Source organism: Stegodyphus dumicola, chromosome 4 (genome assembly GCF_044657685.1).
Source record: "Stegodyphus dumicola isolate Sdum_Otavi_A_Nest chromosome 4, ASM4465768v1".
Lineage (NCBI taxonomy): Eukaryota > Metazoa > Arthropoda > Arachnida > Araneae > Eresidae > Stegodyphus > Stegodyphus dumicola.
The window spans coordinates 241,219,987-241,241,691 of NC_140771.1; the positions used below are offsets into that span (position 1 = coordinate 241,219,987).

Sequence of the window (21,705 nt, forward strand, 5' to 3'; positions counted from 1 at the left end):
CGCCAAGGTCGCCATGGGGGTCACCGGTGACAGACATCTGGTTATTTTAGCAGTGCCATGAGGTCATAGGTGACCAGTGAAGTGCGTAAAATCGTTCTGCGCATGCAGTAAAATTTTTACACTACCCCCGTGATGGGTACTGGTGACTTCACATCAAAAAGCGTTAAATTTTATTTGTTTAAAAATGCAGCAAAATAATAAAATACCAATTATGTTTTTATATCCTCAGTAAGCCTGAAAACCAACAGTCATTTTTCAATCAATTTATATCAAATTATATGGCGATCAATGCGTTAACTAGCAAAGTATCCGGCCGCTGAAATATAATAGAATGTTTGCAAGTAATCGAATATAATTAATATTTTTGTTCATACCAATTTTAATGATACAACTACCGCTTGCTTTTAAACCACCTTGAAATTTCTGTTGACCGTTAAAGAATCTAGAAGGTAACAGTTAAATTAAGAAACCTGTATCTGAATACTTTATGTTTATGAGCTTAATAACGGCAGAATTTAAGAATAATTCAGTTTTGAATTAAAAACTGTAAAGAATGATTTTCATGCATAAGTAAAAATTTATAAATTATTGGTAACAATCAGCTATTAGAAAACATTTAAATATTAAATACCCAAAATTAAACCTTACTTCGGGTGGCAACAATCGACCTGGAATATTTCTCAATGCAAAGACGGCCTCTAATGCAGGTTTACCACCTTTGACGGCATATTTTAATAGCAACGAGGAAGATTTGGGTTGGGCAGCATTACGCAGTCCACGTAGATAGGCAACTGAGCAAGACTCGCTATTACAGTTCTGAAGTCTTCGTTCGAGGAAAATACGTGTATCGTCCACAATCTAGATATAAAATATTATCACATTGAAATACAATTGTGATAAAATAAATTGTACTTTGAGCTTTTCTTTTATATAAAACATTTTTGAAGTTAGTTCAAAAGAAACTATTAATAAAAAATTTCTTTAAAAAATAAAGTAAGAAAGTTGCGTTCACAAAAATTGTAATATTATGTTATGATTTCATAGATAATAGTTATTCGAAAAATTAAAATCATATTGATTTTTTGGCACCTTGGCATAACACAGTAAAATACAGGATGCCCATAATTTAAATACCGGATGACAAAATTAAATTGAAAAGTAATTTTACGAAGTAACAGGCAATTTTTTTAGTTCAAGTAATTTCATTTGCTCTAATTTTTGGAAATGGCAACACGAAACTTGCTTGTTTACAGACAAAATGGCGTCATGCAGTGAAAAAGCAATATGCGTTCTTTGGTTATGGGAAACGAAATTTCTGGAAACAGTTTAGAGGCGGTATCGACATGAATTTAATAAATAAACCTTCACCAACGGAGCAATCAATTAAAACTGTTTCGAGAAGCCGAACATGTTTCAGAAAAGGAAATGGAGGTAGACAATCGACAATGAGTCAGGTATGAAAATGTTTCGAGAGTGTTTGTGTGCAGTCGCAGTATATATATTCGCTTTGCCAGCCTACAAACAGGAAGTCCCATGTTGACTGTTCATAAAATTGTTCTTCAATGGTTGAAACTGTCGACGTATAAACTGCAGCTTTGTCAACAAATGAAACCTAATGGTTGTGTGGTTTGTAAGGAATTTTCTGTATACATGCTTGAACATGTCAATAAGGACGATCAGTTTCTTCCGAAAATCGTATTCCTTGATGAATCAACTTTTTCATGCTAGGATTTCGGGATCAGAAAACCTGCATTATGCGAGGAAAATTGAGAAAGGTAATGAGGTATGACCTCACTCAATTTCTACAGAAACTGGTTTCTTGTTTTTCTCCCAGTCATCAAGTAATCTGGATGTTTACTTTGATATACTGAGATTGTTTACTGTAACGCAATTAGAAGACAACCAGCCAAACGTTTTTTTCCACTAGATAAACCTCCACTCATTTGGCTACTCATGTGCGTGATTAAAACATTCATTCAGTGTTGGTTTGGTGGAGGTGGACTAGTTTCAAGGCCATCACGCTTTCTGGGTATCACACCACTTGCATTTTCCTGGGGATACTTGATAAACCGAGTTTGTGCTGCAAAGATTTGCAGCATCAAAAATTAAAAAACTGAATTACAACAGAAACAACCGAGATGACTCCGCAAATGTTTAATAATTCAAGAGGGAAACAGAGAACAGACTTCTCGAGCAATTAATGGTGGTCATGTTAAGGGGACTCATACACCTTAAACCCCTCATGATCTTCGAATATGTGACTGTTGCAAGAATTTAGATATTTTATTTATTTTAAAAGCAATTACTTCCAACGTTTTACAGCTGACTGCATAATATAGCTGCTTTGGAAACTAGTAAACAGAAAGTTTGTGTTGCCACAAATATTTTTGTAATTTAATCTTCTTTGTGACAAAATATTTCGCCATGTTTCCACCTTGCGCGCATGATATTTTAAAAATGGCTAATGGTACATACTTGAAATTGGATGGAATTCTTTATATGGGCACTATTTTCGAATTGAACCAACAATCTGATAAATATTTTAATATTGAAAAATTTTATGGACGAAAACATTAAAAATTTTGTTAATAAAATACATTTTATAAACTCGACTCAAAATAAAATAAAAATTGAACATGAAATTTTTAGAATTTTAGGTTCACAGTAGTTCCCAAATATTATAAAAGCTATATATTAAATATGGAATTAAATTATGAAACAGAATGTTTTAAACTGTGCGCGCAAGTTGGAAACATGACGAAAAATGTTGTCACAAAGCGGATTAAATTATAAAAATATTTGTGGCAACACAAACTTTCTGATTACTGTTTCAGAAAGCAGCTATATTATGTAGTCAGCTGTAAAATGTTGGTAGTAATTGCTTTTAAAATAAATAAGTTATCCCAATTCTTGCCACAGTCACCTATTCGAAGATCTTATGGGTTTTAAGGTGCGTGAGTCCCCTTAAAGTGTATTAATATAAAATTCTTTGAAGTGCTGAATAAAATTCAGTTAGTCTTTTTTTCTCTGTCTCTTATATCATAACTCTTTCTCTTATGTAAAGCATATGTTTATCCGGTGAATAAATTATGGACACCTTGCATGACTAAATCTCTTTGCAGCACAGTCTAGTGCTGTAAAATTGTGCGATGGTTTGCAAATTTTATATTTTTGCCTAACTTGTGCTTGTAAAATTTACGTCCACGCGATATTGCTTATTCCCTCATTTCCTTATTCTCCTTTTTGCATTTTACGATACACTTAAAGATTTTAAAAAATTATATTTTTTAATAGATCATAAAATGAGTATATGTGAAAAAAAAATCTGAAAGGTTCCAGAGTTCATCCAAAAGGGTTTGTTAAGGTTTTTTACAATCTCCTTTCAGTCTACAGGCCTGCTGTTACACTCAGACCTATTAACCCACTATTTTTTTGGGGGGTGGGGAGGATTTTTAGCTATATTGTTAAGCATAAGTTTCTTCGCACTTACGCCATGCAAAGTTCAACAGCAAAATTATAAACATTTTAAGAGCGGCATAGCTGTATACGTTTAGAATTCCCGATGCAGCGGTAACTGTTGGCATATATTTTTTTGTTTGTTTCAATCTTTTTTCAGTTTATCATATCAATATTCAGTTTTCTTTCTAAGAAGGCTTTACGAAACTTTTTTTTTTTTTTTTTGTCTTTTTATTATTAACGCTTTGTGTGTTTATTCAGTACTACATTATTGATGCTTACGCCATATAAAATTCGATTCAACGGCAAAATCACAAAATATTTAGAAACGGTATATGTTTAGAATTTCCGGTAGATATTTTCGCGAGTTGGAGATAAAAATGTTTCATTCTGTACAGGTAAAGGTAAAGGTAAAAGTATGGGGGACACCAGCGATGTACCATAGGTCAACTGGTAATGTCTTCCCATACTAACTCTTTGAGAGAAAAAAAAAAGGGGGGCTAATTGCAAGTTTTATAAGAATTTGCATAGACTGAAGCTTTTCAAAAGGTCTAAAGTTTGCCTATTATGGTACATCGTGCAATTCCACAGTACGCTCCGCATCCAGCATTTATTAAAAATAATGGTGTAGGGCATAAATAGATTACAAAATAGTAGGAGATTCACAAGGTTCATTATTCACCAATGTCCCAGTGGAGGGTGCATTAAGATGTCTAGAAAGCAGACTTCGCGAATTTCATTTCTCTTGCATCGAAATTGATGAGCTAATTTCTCTCACTCAACTCTGTTTGAAACAAACACATTTTGTTTTCCAAAATAAATATTACAAGCAAACTGAGGGATTAGGCATGGGAAGCCCCCTCAGTCCCATCCTGGCTGATATCTACATGCATTATTATGAATCAAAATTGTTTGAAACTTTAAACTTCCCGGCATGTTTCCGCTACGTAGACGATACTTTTACTCTGTTTGAAGGTAATAAAGATGATTTAAATAAAGCTCTTTCAACAATGAATTCTATTGATCCTGCTATTCAGTTCACTTTTGAACTTGAGACTTGCAATTCTCTTCCGTTTCTCGACATTCTGGTCACACGTAACACATAAACTTCAGTACTACGGTTTACCGTAAACCTTCATCGGTTTGCCTTCCACCACACTTTAAATCATGTCATCCGACTAAACAAAAGTTAGCTTCATTTTATTCCTATGTTTTCCGTGCCCTTCAAATTTGCTCCTCCAAACTAGCCCTTGATGAAGAACTAAAGTATTTAAAAGCAATAGCTATTGACAGGGGCTTTCCGCCCAACATTATTAATCAAGCAGTTAAAAAATTCTCATCTCAACACACTAAAAGGCACACTCTTGTTTTAGGAGATTATAAAAATTCTGTTGTCATTACCTTCTTTCCATCAATTAGCTATAAAGTTGCACGTATTTTGCAGAAATTTCACTTTCGGGTTGTTTATTCTCCCATCAATAAAATTCCGAGTTCCATACTCAAGGACCCCATTCCGGATATGAATTCCTGGGGTATTTATAGGATTCCTTGCCAGTGTGGTTTAATTTACATTGGCCAAACTAAGAGAGCCTTAAAATTTCGCGTCAAGGAACGTGAGGCATATGTTAGAAAAAAGGAAACACAGAAGTCTTCTGTTGCTCAACATTGTTGGTCCGAAAACCACACTTTCAGTTTTTCTGCTGCCAAAATTATTCAAAAAACATCTTCCATTGGAGAACTGGATTTTCTAGAGGCATTTCACATTCATAAAAATCTTTCTGTTCTAGTTAACGATCCTAATTCCAATCCAAATTTGCCTTCGGCCTTTAAAGAAATTATGTTTTAGTTCTGGTTTTACCAACAGATGGCGCCACTTGCTTATTCTTGTCCAGGCTTTCTTATCTTATCTAATCATTATTTCCTACCTTGTTCATTTGCGGTTTTGCAGCTGAAGATGGTGGTTCGGTAAAACCATCGAAACTAGTCCTGTGAAAATTTTGTAAATATAACGCTGATTTTTGTTGTTTGACTTCTGAATTAGTATTTATTCGGCGTGTTATTGTGTCTTAATTATTCACAAGGTAAATTAAACATCTGATTTGGTGCAACAAAAATAGGAGATAAACATAATTAATAAACAAATAAACATAATGAGATAATTATAATTAGTAATGGCAACAATGTTAAATGAATTGTTATAATAATGCTAAAGAGGTAGTATATGGTAGGTGTCCATGGGTTATTTCAGATATATTGGTTTATTGCAGTTTATAAAGTTCACGAGCGGATCCATTTTGTTCATAATCACAGCATGTAAAAGTTCACCAAGTTTAAACTGTATGTGGACTTACACTTGACAGAGATCTAGGCCGTACGAAGAGAGTCGTTGCATAATTTTCTGAAACTTTGGATATTGATGTTTATCTTTAATTAAAAACATTTGGAATGCCAGGAGGTCAGTTCTTGGAGATTTTATGTGAATATCCTCAGTTAAGGGGCATGAGAAAACGTAGTGATCAGGAGTTCCCTGTTCCCCACATATGCAGATATCAGAATTTGCCAAATTTCTTGCGTAGAAATATGTGGGGAAGGGTCCATGGTCCTGTTATAAAGTAATTTAGGGAAGGATTCGAGTTCGGAGATGCTAAGCTTACATTGGGCATCAAGTTATATGTGCGTCTTCCCTGTGGAGCATTGTCCCACAAATCTTGCCAAGATTTTGAAGCAAGTTGTTTTAGCCGGTACTTGAAATTTGAGCGAGGCCACGGAATGATGATTTCAGTACCATCTTTCATTCTGTACAGTGTTACCGCTGCTGGCTTTGAAATCGTTGAATTTATTAAATAGATATTTGCAAATAGTTGAATTAGATACCTGTAGAATGAAAGGCTACAGTGCTAAACTCACTGAAGTTAATCGCTCTTAGCCAGTTTTCCTAAGTCCTCCACGGGGCATCCTTCCCTTTCCGCGTAGTCCCGAATAGCGGACCACATGATAAATAAATAAATGAAAAGTAATAAAGATACTTTAAAACACTGTAACGCCAATACTGTCGTTAAATACACTTGTTTAAGAGTTTCTACAGATATTAAACTGTAGCTGTGCTGTGCTAGACGTTAACAATCAAGAGAAACATATAAAAATTATCGAAGCACATAAGTTAAAACTTCGTATTTAGTTTAACCTTCAAACTAATATGTTTCTTACCTTTTTATCAGCAATTTCATAATGCTGTGCATAAATTCTTAAAATAGATCCAAGTGTTGAAATCAGGGTGGCTTGAACTTTTTCACTAGGTTCCTTTTTTTCTATAAAAGACTGAAAAGCAAGAATAAAAAATGTAAGGAACAAGTATTGTATTGCTTCATTTATTAAAAACTGAAAACAAAAATGTTTTCTTTACTATTCTAAAGAACTTATTTTATAATTTTTCTTTGTTATTATTTTATATGAGTTAATTTTTATATCATTGAGTTAATAATATTGAAACGGTTTCAAAATATATCTGAAAAAAATATTTCTCCAGTTTTCTTAAATTTTACAATTCTTATTAGTATATCTATTTCAGGGGGGTTTATTGCAATTATTTTGCTTTCATTTTATAAAAATAATATAGTGCTTACAAACAAATTTGACATATTTCATTTGAAGAAAGGATAATTGCAATCTACAGAGCAACTATAGCAGCGTTTAACTGAATTTTGCGCCTCTTAAAGTCACTTTTCGCTGTTCAGTTATTTTCCGTTTTTTACTTTACTGTTGTTTTTTACTTTACTGTTGTTTTTTTACCTTACTGTTGTTTTTCACTTTATGTGGATTTCGAATTAATTCCTGTTGCAATAAAAGTACTTTTTTGGTTATAGTAATTATTTTTATTTATTTAATTATTTTTTATTATTTTATTTATTATTAATTTCAGAATTCTTAGTCAGTTATTGTACATTAATTAACGTCTTGAAAAGGAGACGCCAAGTTATTTATTGAAGCTCTTCGGCTATGGCAACATCTTGTAAGGATTTACTTATAATTAACCAGTTATTCTTTAGACTAGAAGAGAAACACGCTAATGTGACAATCAAAATGGAAAAACAACCTTCTATTTAGCGTAAGTATATTGAAACACTCAATCGATTTCGAGGGCAGCTAAAGGTCCCTCCTTATCAGAAGAAAGAAATACATAGTAAGAAGAAAAATAAAGGGGAAGGAGTCTCAGAAACACGTGGTCCTTATCAGCACTGCACATGGTTAAACCGGATTTTTAATCAGAGTTACACTGGCCGCCTACTTTTACTGAGCCAGGCTATCTGATCAAACATATAACGCAAAGGACAAGAAAAATTAGCGAAGTTAAAAATAGGGAGCGAGGGGCAACTGCACCTTCACGCTCAAAATCTGAACTTCGAATAATGGAAAGCAATCATTGAACGGATTTATTTCTTTCTCCTGATGAGGAGGGACCTTTAGCTGCCCTCGAAATCGATTGAGTGCTTCAATATACTTACGCTAAATACAAGGTTGTTTTTACGATTTTGACAGTTATTCTTTGTTTGATAACTTTTCTGCTTTTCTGGCTTTCTGTTTGCCTGCCAGAATGCAAGTTTAGTTAGCGAGTATTTAAATTAGGTGAAAAGATTGTGCTAATGGGATTAGAGAGAATGTTAGAAAAAATATGAGAACATAGAAGAATATTTAAACGAAAAAGTATGGGGGGAAATATATAAATTCGAAACAGAAACACAGACAGCTATGCATTCAGAAATTACCATAAATTTTTAAAACACATTTAATAAAAATAGAGTTTTATGAAATCAAAAGTTTATGAATCCCTGTAGTTCCGTTTCACAAAACAGCTGCCAGAGGCTCGCTCATTTAGGGCTTATTTAGCGCACCAGAGTGCGCTCCAGCTAAAATTACGATGTCAAAACACCAGGGCAACTGGGTTCAGAGACCGTACCCTTTGTAGAACATTTTGAAAAATTACGAATAATGACAAAACAATAACCTATCACCTTTTAGAACTTAGCTGAGTTATAAAAAATTTGATTGAATTAAAGTAAAAAGGTTAAGTAAATTTTGAAAGGGGTAAAGGAAGAAAAATGAAATTTTCGAGAATGATATAAGTCCTTAGGATGGGGAATTACCAGCTAATCTTTCTCTTCTGCTACTTTCATAATATACATTGCTGCTCGAAAACTAACTGCTAATTTTTCTGCCGTACTTTTAGCTGCTCTGATTTTGTTTATATGTTCGATAATATTGTCTATGAAATCCTGGATTTCCGGGCCTTGTAACCAAGACATCGCTTCAGTGGCTTCTTCAGGGATCTTCGTAATTTTCTTTTTAACTTTCTCACTAAAAACTTTCTCACTTTCTTTTTAACTTTCTAGTATTTCGTTTTCCTTCTTTGGGTGTCTCCGTTAGCTCTGGGAAATGGTCTTTCTTCCTAGCGAATTCTTTCGGCGCTTGTTGCTCGGTTTTCTTCTCTATTTTCTCAAACTTTTTCTTATACACTTCACACCCGCAGTAATTGCAGACATGATTTTGTTTACAAAAAATGCAAACTGATTTGTCTTCTTTCTTCAAGGAACAGACGTTGCTCCTGTGATTCTCTCCGCATTTGCAGCACCTTTCTGCATTAGTGCAAAGATGCTGCGAGTGTCCACACTCTTGACATCTATAGCACTGTGTTGGTCTTCGGCGCGGATTGTACTTTTCTATTTTCAATGTTCAGCGAGTGAATTGCGTAGCCGTTCTTGTTTTTCTTAAGTTCTAAAAGCCAGATAAGCAGTTTTTCAAAATTATTTCTTAAAAATAATTTTGAATTTTCTTTTTCAAAATTATTTCTTATTTCTAATAGGCTAAACTGTTTCACCTTTAAATCGGGAATTTTCTTCTTTCTAAATCAGCGAAAATTGCTTCTTCTTTTTATCTTATATATTTTATCTTTTTCTTTTATCTTATATATTTTATCTTTTCTTTTATCTTTTTTATTTTATTTTTTCTTTTTATCTTGTATATTTTATCTTTTATATTTTGTCTTTTTCTTTTATCTTTTTTATTTTATTTTTTCTTTTTATCTTATATATTTTATCTTTCAAAATAACCCTGAATTGCTTCTCATGGGACATCAGATACGTGCGGAAAGGAATCCCTCTTTCCTTCAAGAGTTTCGTGACCTTCCTGTGATCATCTACAGATTTTAGGTTGACAAGTATAGCTTTAGATTTCATTCGGGCATCAAACTCTTCCGTACAATTTAATCTTAGTATATCTTCCATCTTTAACCAATCTATTTTTCCCTGCTGAAAAACAATTGGTGAAAGTAACTCATCAGTATTTGCCCTTTCTTCCTCATTAGCGTTAACTGCCTGCAGTTTTCCGAACCTATTTTTCCTGTGAAAATTCCATGGGGACTGTCTTTTCCTGCACTCTCGCTGTTTTTTTTTTTTTTTTTTTTTTTTTTTTTTTTGTGGAGAAATCTACAGTCCTTCATTTTTCTCTTCTTCATCTCGGTCTTGAGTATTCTTTCGTTGGTTATCTGTTACCAACTCGGCAGGTCCTTCTGATATACCCAGTGATTGCATGACATTCATTATATCCTGTTCCTTAACCCTTCTTACCAGAATATCCATTGCGATTTCACCATCCATCTTTTTGTCCTCATTAAGAAGCGTCACATCAGATTCCGACGTAGTTTTCATCTTCTTCTTTTTATTTTTATTCTTCGGTGATTTTAACCAATCTTCCTTCCTAATCGGGAATTGCATAGATTTTCCTGACATTAACGACCGGTCCGATTCCATTTCGTTATCGGCCGATTCGCCTGGTGTCCTAAAAAGGGACATTTTTCTGTCCTCAAGGGTACCTAAAAACATAAGTTTAAAATATACTTTAACTGACTAAAAATAACACTGAACTGTCTGCTTACTGGACTGGGACAGTTAGATCCCAAAGTGAGAGAAAACTGCAATACACGTTCATCGTCACTGCGAGACGAGGAATGAGAATCGATAAGACCAGAAGACTATGCAACACAAATATTCGGCCAAAATATTACGACGTTTTTCTGCAATCGTCAATATATACTCAAGTCACCATCTTATGTTACAAATTGTGTTTACAGCAAAGTTTCGCAAACTAATGATACATGTACCACTAATCTTCCATTACATCACTTTTGGTGGTAGAATTTTCGAACAAAAGATTTAAATGAATGACCAAAACAAATATAGAATGGCACCCTTTTCTAGTACATACATTTTTTATTCTTATTTATATGGTACAAAATGGAAAATGTTTGAGAACCCCATATTTAAAACGAAGGACTAGTACCGCGTCCTGAAAAGAGAAAGGTTAGTGGTGCCATCTATTGGGATTATCAGAGATAAGATTCTATAATCCAGGGAATTTTATTATGTTTGAGGAGACTACCAAACCATAAATGGCGCAACTTGAAAAAAACAAACAGAATGCATTCTAATTAATCTAAGAAGTTTCGGTAATTCAATTGCTTAATTACTGAGCTTCGAAGTTAATTAAATTTCCCTTTGTATATAAATGTCTTGAAAAAATTTAGATAGCCCCTTTCAAGAATTTTCATACAAATCTAGTATTTAATTCCATTTGGACGCTAAGAGCATAATATCTGCAATGCAGGATAAAGCAAAATTACATAAATTTACAAATTACAAGTTGTAGAGATTTTAAGATATAGTTATAATACTGGAATACATTTGAGTACATGATAACAAGTATAGATATATTTATAAATTCAGAAATAAGGTAACATAATTGTGACTAAAATTTTAAAAAAAGGCGAAACGCTGAATAATATTTTCAATAAAATGTACCGTATTTTCAAAAAAAAAATTAAATTGAAAATTTAAGACAGCATGTTCAGAAATTATAGAATTACCAAAAATGTTCAAGAATTTAAAGACCAGGCATATATAATGCTTAGAATCCGCACAAACGAATTCTAACTTGCTTAAAGCAATAAGTACATAATTAAAGTTTTGCTTTAACTAATTTAGCTACAGAGCTACAAAGGTTACACAATAAAACTGAAATAACTACAATAAAAGAGTAATATTTTTATTGGTATATTATAGGCCCCGGTTTTGGAGGTTGAACTAATTCGCCTTGAAAATGACTTGAAAATGAGGAATCATTAAATATATTTTAGCCATTCTTATTGCATAACAATGGCTATTCCGCTTCAAAATGGTAGAGGAAAAAAGGTTTCCAATGGATTTCTCTAGCACACTTTAGATAGACATATTGTACTGAGAATTACAAGGCTTAATTTCTAACGGCACCAAATGTAATAATATATGATGTTCCAAATGTGATGATAAATGGGTGGTGTTCGCAATAACCCAGAAATACTGGATAGGTGCAGGATGAAATGTGTGATCTGAAAAAAATTATGGAATTAAAGTAACTTACCCGCAAAGGATGACACTTACAAATAATGTGAATTACGAAATATTTATTATATCTTGACATCGTGAAAATTTAAATTAATACTAGCATAAATCAAGAAAACATCTCCAGACAGAAGACAATAGACGGCAAACTACTGCAGCAGTAAGAATCAGTCCTACCATTTTGAGTCCCAACCTTTCGTGCACAAAATGCGTAAAATTCCAATCTAGTAAATCTCAGTTCATCTTCGTTACACAAAGTTACATGATAACAAAAATTCAATTTTGACTTGAAGGACTTGAATTATTATTCCAATATATTTTTGTGGAAACACAAGGCCAATTCTAGCATCAAGATGCAACACGTGCACAGGAATTCCTTTCGAGGACGTCTCAAGTCGTAAAACATCATTCATTTACCGCAGAAGTCAGCATCAAGATCAATTTAGTTGAATCTTCATACCACTTACTATTATTTTTCTTGACAAAATGCATTCTCTTGAAACTATTGGAGATGGTCGTCAGAAAGGCACGAAAAAGAACAAATTGCAGACACGCATCATCCGCAGTGAGGACGGACAGAAGAAAGAAGAAAGATTTTGGCTTCCCTGTTCCGGGAACTAAGCCCACTACAGGTCTACTCCCCCTTTGGGCACATCGTGGAGGTTCAACCTCCACTATTACCCTCCAGGAGAGCAGCGCACCACCTGGATAAGACACCAGGCAGCACTGGTCGTCTAATGCTCCTACCAGTCGCTTGGGCGAGCCCGTCGCAGCGGGACATTACCCAGCGACCCCGGGGGAGACTCCCGGGTTACAAGAACCACGCCGCGCTAGGACGTGCCAGACTCCAAGGCCGGCCAATAAGTGACCTTTCCCAGAGCCTTCAGAACCACCAAATTCATAAATTTTATACAGAGTTCTCTACGTCGACCCCCGGGGGGGGGTGAGGACGGACAGAAGCCCGCCTTACACCTTCGGAGTCTAGCAGCAGAAGGGACAGAAAACCGGTTGTAGTGGTCAATCTCGCTCTGTCATTGAGCGGTCGCAGTGAACAGACTTGATGTTGAATAAATGTGGAGGCATGCCTGCACACCGGAACCTTATGGAAGGCCGTTAAGAAAGAGCAACAAAGATAAATAATTAAAATAATTAATATTGAGGTTCAGTAAAAGGTAAAGAAATAAAAAATCTGTAATAAATTTATTAAATTAATAATAAGTAGTTAAATAATAAAATATCGAATCTCTTTTTATTTGGGCTCCATCTGGAATTGCAGTTTTACTTTCAAACTAAAAAACAGCTCAGACGTGGTCCAGCTGAATTTGAGTCTTCAATATACGGAATAAAATTGCCCCTTGAAGGAACGACAGAAATAAAGACAAAGCTTTTCTCAGCATACCAATCAAAAATGATAAAAAGCGTCACTAAAGAGAATAGAAAGAATGCCAGAGGCCATATAAGAGTATGGAAAGAACTTTTAACGGAGAAATGAAAGTATGAAGGTAAAGAAAAACAGTAGCATTTTCTGACCACCGTCTCCTAGCGATATAATTCTGTCAAGTACATGACACCAGAAAAACATTCCCTCCGAATCGGAGAATTGAAATGTTAAGTGACAATTTTCATCCCCCCGAATTTGGTTAATAACGTTCCAAAAAGTCTGCCGGTGTTCTTTTACATGGAAGGTCACTAGCATTGGACGTGCATGGCCAGAGTTATCTTCGTGAACGAAACATTTACCTGTTTCTGTAATCCATTGCACTTCCTGGAGAAAAAGCCTTTGGCACGTGAGGACGGCTTTTCTTTCCTTAAAAATTTCACCCTCCTTCAAAAAGTCTGATTCTCGGGGAGCCTTCCTATGTAGGGAATCTGGTGTACTCCGGCAAAAACCGAGAAATACCCAAGCCGGGATCCAGTGGGCTCCGTAAAGCCTGGAGATTTAGGGGATTGAGGAGAGGGCAGCAAGATGAAAATGCTCACGTTCACTTTCGTGTTCTTGAAAATATTCTGTCTCGAGGTTTTCAGAAAGGACTGGTGAATGCTTTAACATCCTGATACAAGGCATGGACTTTGGAATACTATGTTTGGACAACTACCTAGGTATAGCTACCAGTACAAGCATCCTGGTACTATGCACAGCATTTCTTGGCTGTCATATTACTTGAAAGTAATATGACAGCCAAGAAAAATCAAGTTCTCCAGTCCACTTCCCGTACCTCATTCTCGGCTAGACCAGGTGCGAGAGCTGTCCATAACTGTAACGTACTAAGCAAAAGTATAATACGATTAATAGCGATTAATGCTGCTACAAATTATGTGACTTTAAGGGCCTAAAAAGGGTCCTCGAGTTTTTGAGATTAGAGCATACTTCGTAACTTACTTAAGTTAAAAACCAAGTTCACTTAGGTTATACTTGCAATCGATATTACACTTTGATGCATATGTATACATATATAAAACCAAGTCTTCACTCGGCGATTTAATATTTCCGCTAAGAAAATTAAAAATGTTTGAAATTTGTAACGAATTTAGTCAGTTATTGGAAATCTCAAATGAAAAGAAATGTAATCAAAATATTTACCATCAGTTCTTCCAAAATGAATCCATCTGGACGAGGCAAGACTGATAAACTTACAAGAAAACGTTCTAACAGTTCATCAGAGCTTTTAGAGGAGCTGAAATGCTCAAGAGCTGCAGTTAGAGCATTCCTTGTACAGCTCGCAGCAATTAAATCCAAGATCTGAGGCCTGTAAAAATAATTACAGCAGATTATTTAGAAATGAGGATTTTCGAAAAAGCACAATAAATGTAATATTTGATCATAAGCTAGCCTGCTTTTTTTTTTCTTTTCTTTTTATATTTGTTCTTCTTTCTTCCTCCCCTCCCCATTTCTAAAATTCCAAAGGGCTGTTATTCTCAAAACGGCATTTTGAGTCGAATCCTTAAAAGCGTTGAATCACTTTTCAAATTGTTGCCACCAAATATTATCGCCCTGTATTATATTTGAAGAAATTAAATAATGAAAAGTCTGCATAAATGTGTGCATGTTTCTCCCATTATGAAAAAGCAACGGTACCTAGAGCCATCCACTTTTAAATAATGTAATCCGAACATGACCACCTGGAAGACCGAATTTTGAATTTCAAATGAATTCTATTATCTATTTCATATTTCGTAAAACTTAACCGATTCTTTTATTTAAAAACTCAACGATTTCAAAGCGAGCAGTGACAAAATTGTACGGAATAAAACATTTTTATCTCCAGCGAGTGAGACTATCTATAGGAAATTCTAAAGACATGTTATTCTTAAATATGTTTCACCCTAAGGGACATTAGCCCAAATGCTCTCGAAACATGTATGTGAGTGTAAATGAAATAAACGCCCCTTTGGGCGTAATATAAAATCTGCAGGCTTTCAGATTTTATTATTATTATTAGTTTCAGAACGGTGAAGAATCAGGATACTTCATAATAATCAGGGATATTAGACATTGAATTTTGTAGAAGAATTAATTAATAAACAAATAGGAAAAAGAATAATTTTATGCCTAAGTCTGAATGATTTTCTGTTGCTTGATTTACCTTTTATATGAGTTTCTCCTATATTCTCTGAAATATATTATTACCACAAAAGTAAACGTAATGAATACTAAGTAACAAACGTAATGAATAATTTCAGAATATCATACATATTCTGAAATCATAATTAAATATTCTTTGAAATAGCTGCCGTCATGTTGGATTTGAAAATCTCAAAATAACCAAGGGATACATAAAATACACAATTAATTTTTTTGAGCACGAAATTTATAGTTCATTATTGATTCCCCATTTCTGTGGTAAATTATTATTGAAAACTTGTTTGGTATTTAGTTCGTTTAAGCAAGGTATTCAGGATCTGGAAAACGCCATTTTTTCAAACGTTCACTCAAAACCTGTGCTGATTGTGATATTAGCGTTCGAGTGTGATTGAAATCACTCAATCTTTAGGCATACATTGAATGTTATAAACAATACAGCGACATATCCATATCACATGAAGAACCTTTGAATTTCCCAAAATAAACTCATTATGCAGTGATAAACTAGACAACACAAATATTTAAAAAGTTAAATTCTATCTCGCATAACAAGCTCTGTCGCTCCTGGTAAGAATAAATGGAATAATTAAATTAGGGTAAATACCAATTTGTTTCACGGAGGCGTTTAGAAATTAAATGCCTGAAACGTATTGCATCTGATATCAGGTACTTTAAAATTGATAATATTTACAAAATGGGCGTATGTTAATGAAATAAGTTACAGATGAGTTGTCTTTGAGTGAAAGGAAGACATTTAAATTAAGACTTACTGCAGCTATGTTTGTTACAGTCTTTCAGACTTAATTATATAGCAGTTAACAATAAGACAAAGTAATCTAAGTTTTCGGTAATGTGCTGCTTATTTTGAATTATGTATTGTAAACCTGCGTACTTTTTAAATGTTCTTATTTAGTGCATTGATTCTCATTTTGCTTATTCTTATATTTTATTCTTAAAAGGTGTCTAAATGTCATCTCTTAAATTTATTACATGTGAAGCGAATCCACAGATATTCTTACCCGATTTTTATTCTCGCAAATGTTGCTCGTAGTCAAATACTTCCAATTACATCTTTTTTTTTTTTTTTTTTTTTTTGTTTTGTTTTGTTGTTGTTGTTGTTGTCGTTTTTTGTGTTTCAAATGAGTAGATACTGAACTTCGAAATTTTAAAATTATAAAATACTTTCGCAAAAATTATGAAATCTAACTTTTTATACCTTTCCATAATCGCAATTTTCCCATGGAAAATTTTACGCTCATTATTAAAAAAAAACTGACGGCTTTCAGATTTTATATTACGTCCAAAGGGGCGCTTTTTTAACGTTTTGTGTGTTACCTGTATTTATTAAATATCATGTTCTTCGCACTTAAACCATAAATTTCAGTTTAGTAGCAATGTCGCAAAATAATTTTAAATTGAGCCTATCTTTAGAATTTCCGATAAAGAGTCTCGCGCGCTGGAGATAAAAATGTTTTTTCTGTACGACTTTGCCATTGCTCGCTTTGAAATCATTGAGTTTGTTCATGAAAAATTCGTTAAAGTTTTACAAACTATGAAATCGATAATAAAAGAAATTCCAAATTTAAAATTTGGGCTTTCAGATGCCCATATTCGCAGTGGGATTAAATCATTCAAAATTGGATGGGATGGCTCTTTATCACAATGTGAGAAACATACATACATTGATGCAGTTTCTTCATTATTTCATTTCTTCAGATATAATAGAGGGCGATAATACTTGGTGGCAACAGTTTGAAAAGTGAAACGGACATTCAGTGTGATTAGACGCAGAATCGCAAAGCGAAAACAATAGCCCCCTATGGACTGAAAAAAATATGAAGGAAGGTTTCAGATTTTAACCGTCTCCCAAAAGGGTTTGTTAAGGTTTTCCGCGCTCTCGCTGATTTCGCTGTCTACCAGTTTGCTGTTACACACTTGTGCGTCACCTTTATTTATTAAATATCATTTTCTTCCCACTTAAACCATAGAACTCAATTCAACAGCAACATCACAAAATAATTAAAAAGAGCATATCTTCAGAATTTCTGATACACAGTCTCGCGCGCTGGAGATAAAAAATGTTTTTTTCTTTCAACTTCACAGTGTTGCCATTGATCACTTTGAAATCGTTAAATCAAAAACTCATAAATGCTTAACAAAATATGAACTAGATAATAAAACAAATTCCAAATTCGGGGTTTACAGATGCCCATATCCGGGTGGAGGACTACGTTATTCAGAATTTGATATCTTATGTACCTGTTTTTTACAGTGCGAGATACATTCATGCATATTCTTCATTATTTAATTTCTTTAAATATAATGCAAGGCTGTAATATTTGGAGACAACAATTTGAAAAATGAAACGAAATTTTATAGTGGACGACGGAAAATGCCAGAAAGAAATTAATTCTGATCTTACGCTCCTTCGAGCTAAAATCACAAAATCTGTGACTGAAGTACGGCAAAAGTTGACCGAGATTTTTATTTTAAAGTTGGAGATTATATTCAAGTGCCGTACACAAACTGAAGATCAAATTGTTTGCATTTATTTGTGCGTAACTAAAAATAAAGTATCACATTCGAAACAGGTTTCTGATTTTAAGAGAAATTATTATATTAGATATTAAGAGTGATTATTATATAGATATTAAGAGTGACGAACATTTCTATGGATACTGTCGTGTATTTATCAATATCTTCTTTTTCAAAAAGATCAGATTCACAGAATCTCACAGAATTTCTGTTCTAGGAAAACTATCGTAGGTTCTTGAATGTTTGTAAATAAACATTATTTGCATGGATTTAAAATTTAAAATATTTCTAGCGCAATTATTTTGTTTTCGTACTTTTATTACATTATGATTCTAAAGCAGTAAAATTTCGTGAAAACATTAATAATGTATTTTTAACGTTTGAAAGCTTTCGTGAAAAACTGTTTCGGCAATACTGTTTACAACAAAATAATAAATTACTGGATGTTCGCTGAAACCATCGCGGCGAATACATCACGGAGGAAACGTCGCTGAGGAAACAACGCAAGGCGAAAACGTCGTCATACAAAACATCGTGAAAGAAAAGCAAGCAAGGAGAAAACATCGCAGTTCTAAAATGCGTGGTACAGAATATCGCCGTCGAAAATAAAGCGACTCAAAAACTTCTCAATTTAAAAATAATCATTGTCAAAAATATCGTGGTAAAATATAAAGCACCTACATTATGCTGAAAGAAATAAAGAGGAAATTTAAGCATTCAAAAACTGGAAACGATGTAAAAAAATAATGCTAAGTATCACAGTTAATATAATTTTAAGTTTACATAGTTAACTAATAAACGTCAGTCACTAATTAATCTCTCGAGTTTTGTTGGTAATTTTTCATGAAAAGTTTATAAAGATAAAAAAAAAAAAAAAAAAAAACTGAAATGTTTCAGATTTTAAATTACGTCCAAAGGGGCGTTTTTTAACGTTTTGAGTGTTACCTTTATTTATTAAATATCATGTTCTTTACACTTAAACCATAAAATTCAGTTCAAGAGCAATATCGCAAAATAATGTCAAATTAAGCATATCTTTAGAATTTCCGATATACACAGTCTCGCGAGTTGGAGATAAAAGTATTTTTTTTCTATATAACGTTGCCATTTCTCGCTTTTATAGCATTGAGTTTGTAAATCAAAAATTCGTTAAAGTTTTACAAAATATAAAATCTATAATAAAACAAATTCCAAATTTGGGATTTCAGATGCCCATATTCGCAGTAGGATTTCGTCATTCAAAATTCGATGACTCTATGTACCATTGTTTTATCACAATGCGAGAAATAGACAATCATTTATGCAGATTTTTCATTATTTAATTTCTTCAAATATAATGCAGGACTCTAACATTTTGTGGCAACAGTTTGAAAAGTGAACCGACGTTTATGAGTCCGACGCAAAATCGCAAAACGAAAACAATAGTCCTTCAGGGACAAAGCCCCTTTGGACTAAAAAAAAAAAAATTAACAAAAGATTAAAAAAATAGATATTCAAAAACGATGGTGAGTAACTGCATGTGGTTACTTCTATTAAAATTTTTAAATTATAAAATTCTATTAACTACTGTATAGCATTAACAGTTTCATAGTCAACAGTTCTACTCATTTTCAGTTTTGGAATGCTTAAGTTTCCTTCTTAATTTTTCAGCGAAAATTTATTAGTTTATTCAAAAATATAAAAGTAAAACGATTCCTCATTCCTTCTTGCGCTCACAAATCATTAAACGAATATGCATTTAGAATTTTTAAAGTGTTAAAAACGCATGCCTGCGATGCTTTCGACATCTGATGACATCTTTTGTACGACGCCGTTTTTAGACTTGCGTTGTTTTCTCAGCGATGTTTCGTTCCCGAGATGTTTTTCCTGCGATGTTTCCGACTGTAACCAATTAAAGAATGTGACACACTAGTATATATATATATATATATATGTTACCGTGAAAGACCAAAATTGGAGAATGTCGACTTTCACCGGAGAATATCAACATTCACCAAATACGTCGGTGAGAGACCGAATATTTCACTACATTCTTGTATATTCGAACCCTCACCGGTGTATGTCTACAATCACAGATATGCTCTGGTGAAAGTCGAAAAGAGAGGTCATAAAGTGCCATAATAGTTTAAGTTGTTGCAATAAATAAGATTTGAATCACATAATTTAGTAAGTTTTTTATGACTGTTATTTCATTTTCTCATTTAAAACGTACTGTATAATGAAGTAAGTTTTTAACTTGTATTATTTTCCTTTCTCATTTTGAATGTATTGTGTGTTTTAGGTTCTCGTGTTCTTAAGTTCTTATTTCAAGTTTCCAGTGCGTTTATTCGCGACTGAATGACGGAGAAGAAATTATAATATTGTTATATGTTCAACATTCACCATTAATACATGGTGAATGTCGACATTGACCGGTGTAAGTCAGAAATAAGAGTATTTGGAAAATATTTCGGACATACACCAAGAGACTATGTGAATGTTGACATTCACCGGTGAAAGTCGACATTCTCCAGATTTCGGTGTTTCACCGTAACATATGTTTATATATGTATATATATATATAAACTTGGAAGGGGGAAAAATCAACTTCCAGCTATTCTCAAATACTAACTATTACTAACCGAACCCTCAAGGCGAGTTGAAAATGACGTCAAATCTTCCAAAGTGTTTGAAATTAAATATCTCGGGCAATTTTTGTCGTACGATTGTCAAACATTTGTGTTTCCTTCTTTCGTAACGAACATAAAAACGGAAGGGGAATAGTATAAAATGTTAGAATTTGTTATTTTTCTAAAACTGATTTTTAAATTTTGTTTTAAGCTGCATGTAAAAGTTTACAGTTTATTATACTTATAAAATAGGAATTATTTATATGTTTATTAATATTTAAATTATTTTTTTATTTATACAGTATTGTAGCGAAGTAAGCATTCTTATTAACTTTTCTGCGCTTATATGCTTAAATTTCTTTTCCAACTTCGTGGATCCCGTGATTTCGCCAGATTTTAGCTGTTCTTTGCCGTTAAGTTTTTGGCATGGTAATTTTTAATCACTTTCCAAAATTTTCGCAAAATTCTTTAAGATAATTAAAATTATAAAACACAGTATCAGATCTGGGTTAAAATAACGCCCCGAATAACGATTATTGGAGAAGCTAAAGCAACGAGAATCAGCATAATTTTTTTTCATAAAATGAAACGAAATTTTCATTTATTTTTATATACTAAGTTTTTTCATATAAAAATATATATTTATATATTTATATATTTTTATATGAAAATTTTGCCAATTCTTATTACCTTAGATTTTCCAAAAACCGTATCAGTTTTCCATCATTTAAATTTTGAAATATATTCATTTCGCAAAATATGTAATTTATAAAATTACTTACATAATAACTTTTAGTTTTTCATCCTGTAAAACTTTCTTAATGACGTCTTTCTGGGCATTTTGAAATATGGGTAGTAATTTGTAGAAGGCTGATGCTGACTTTATTTTAGCTAAGTTTTTGTCCCTCAAGCTATCTTGATACTTGGTCAAAGAATCTACTAGCTGTAAAATAAGAGCCAAAGAAATTAAATGTGTGTATAAAAATACTCTTGTCTTAGAATTCTTATTTTATTTTAATATAATACATTTTGTATTTATTTGACGCATAAAATAAAAAGGCATTTGTTTTTTAAAAAAGCGACTTCCAGTCGT

The 21,705-nt window shown here is 33.2% G+C and overlaps 1 protein-coding gene across 1 annotated transcript in view; it reads right to left on the bottom strand.

Annotated features, from left to right (window-relative positions):
• The window catches only part of LOC118194056 (microsomal triglyceride transfer protein large subunit-like), a 139,337-nt gene that overhangs the window by 37,163 nt on the left and 80,469 nt on the right, over nucleotides 1-21,705 (bottom strand). The window contains exons 8-11 of the mRNA XM_035365243.1: nucleotides 21,395-21,555; nucleotides 14,467-14,632; nucleotides 6,664-6,774; nucleotides 649-858 (exon numbers count right to left, since the gene is read on the bottom strand). Coding sequence (XP_035221134.1) covers nucleotides 649-858; nucleotides 6,664-6,774; nucleotides 14,467-14,632; nucleotides 21,395-21,555 — 648 coding nt within the window. The remainder of the gene's footprint in view (nucleotides 1-648; nucleotides 859-6,663; nucleotides 6,775-14,466; nucleotides 14,633-21,394; nucleotides 21,556-21,705) is intronic.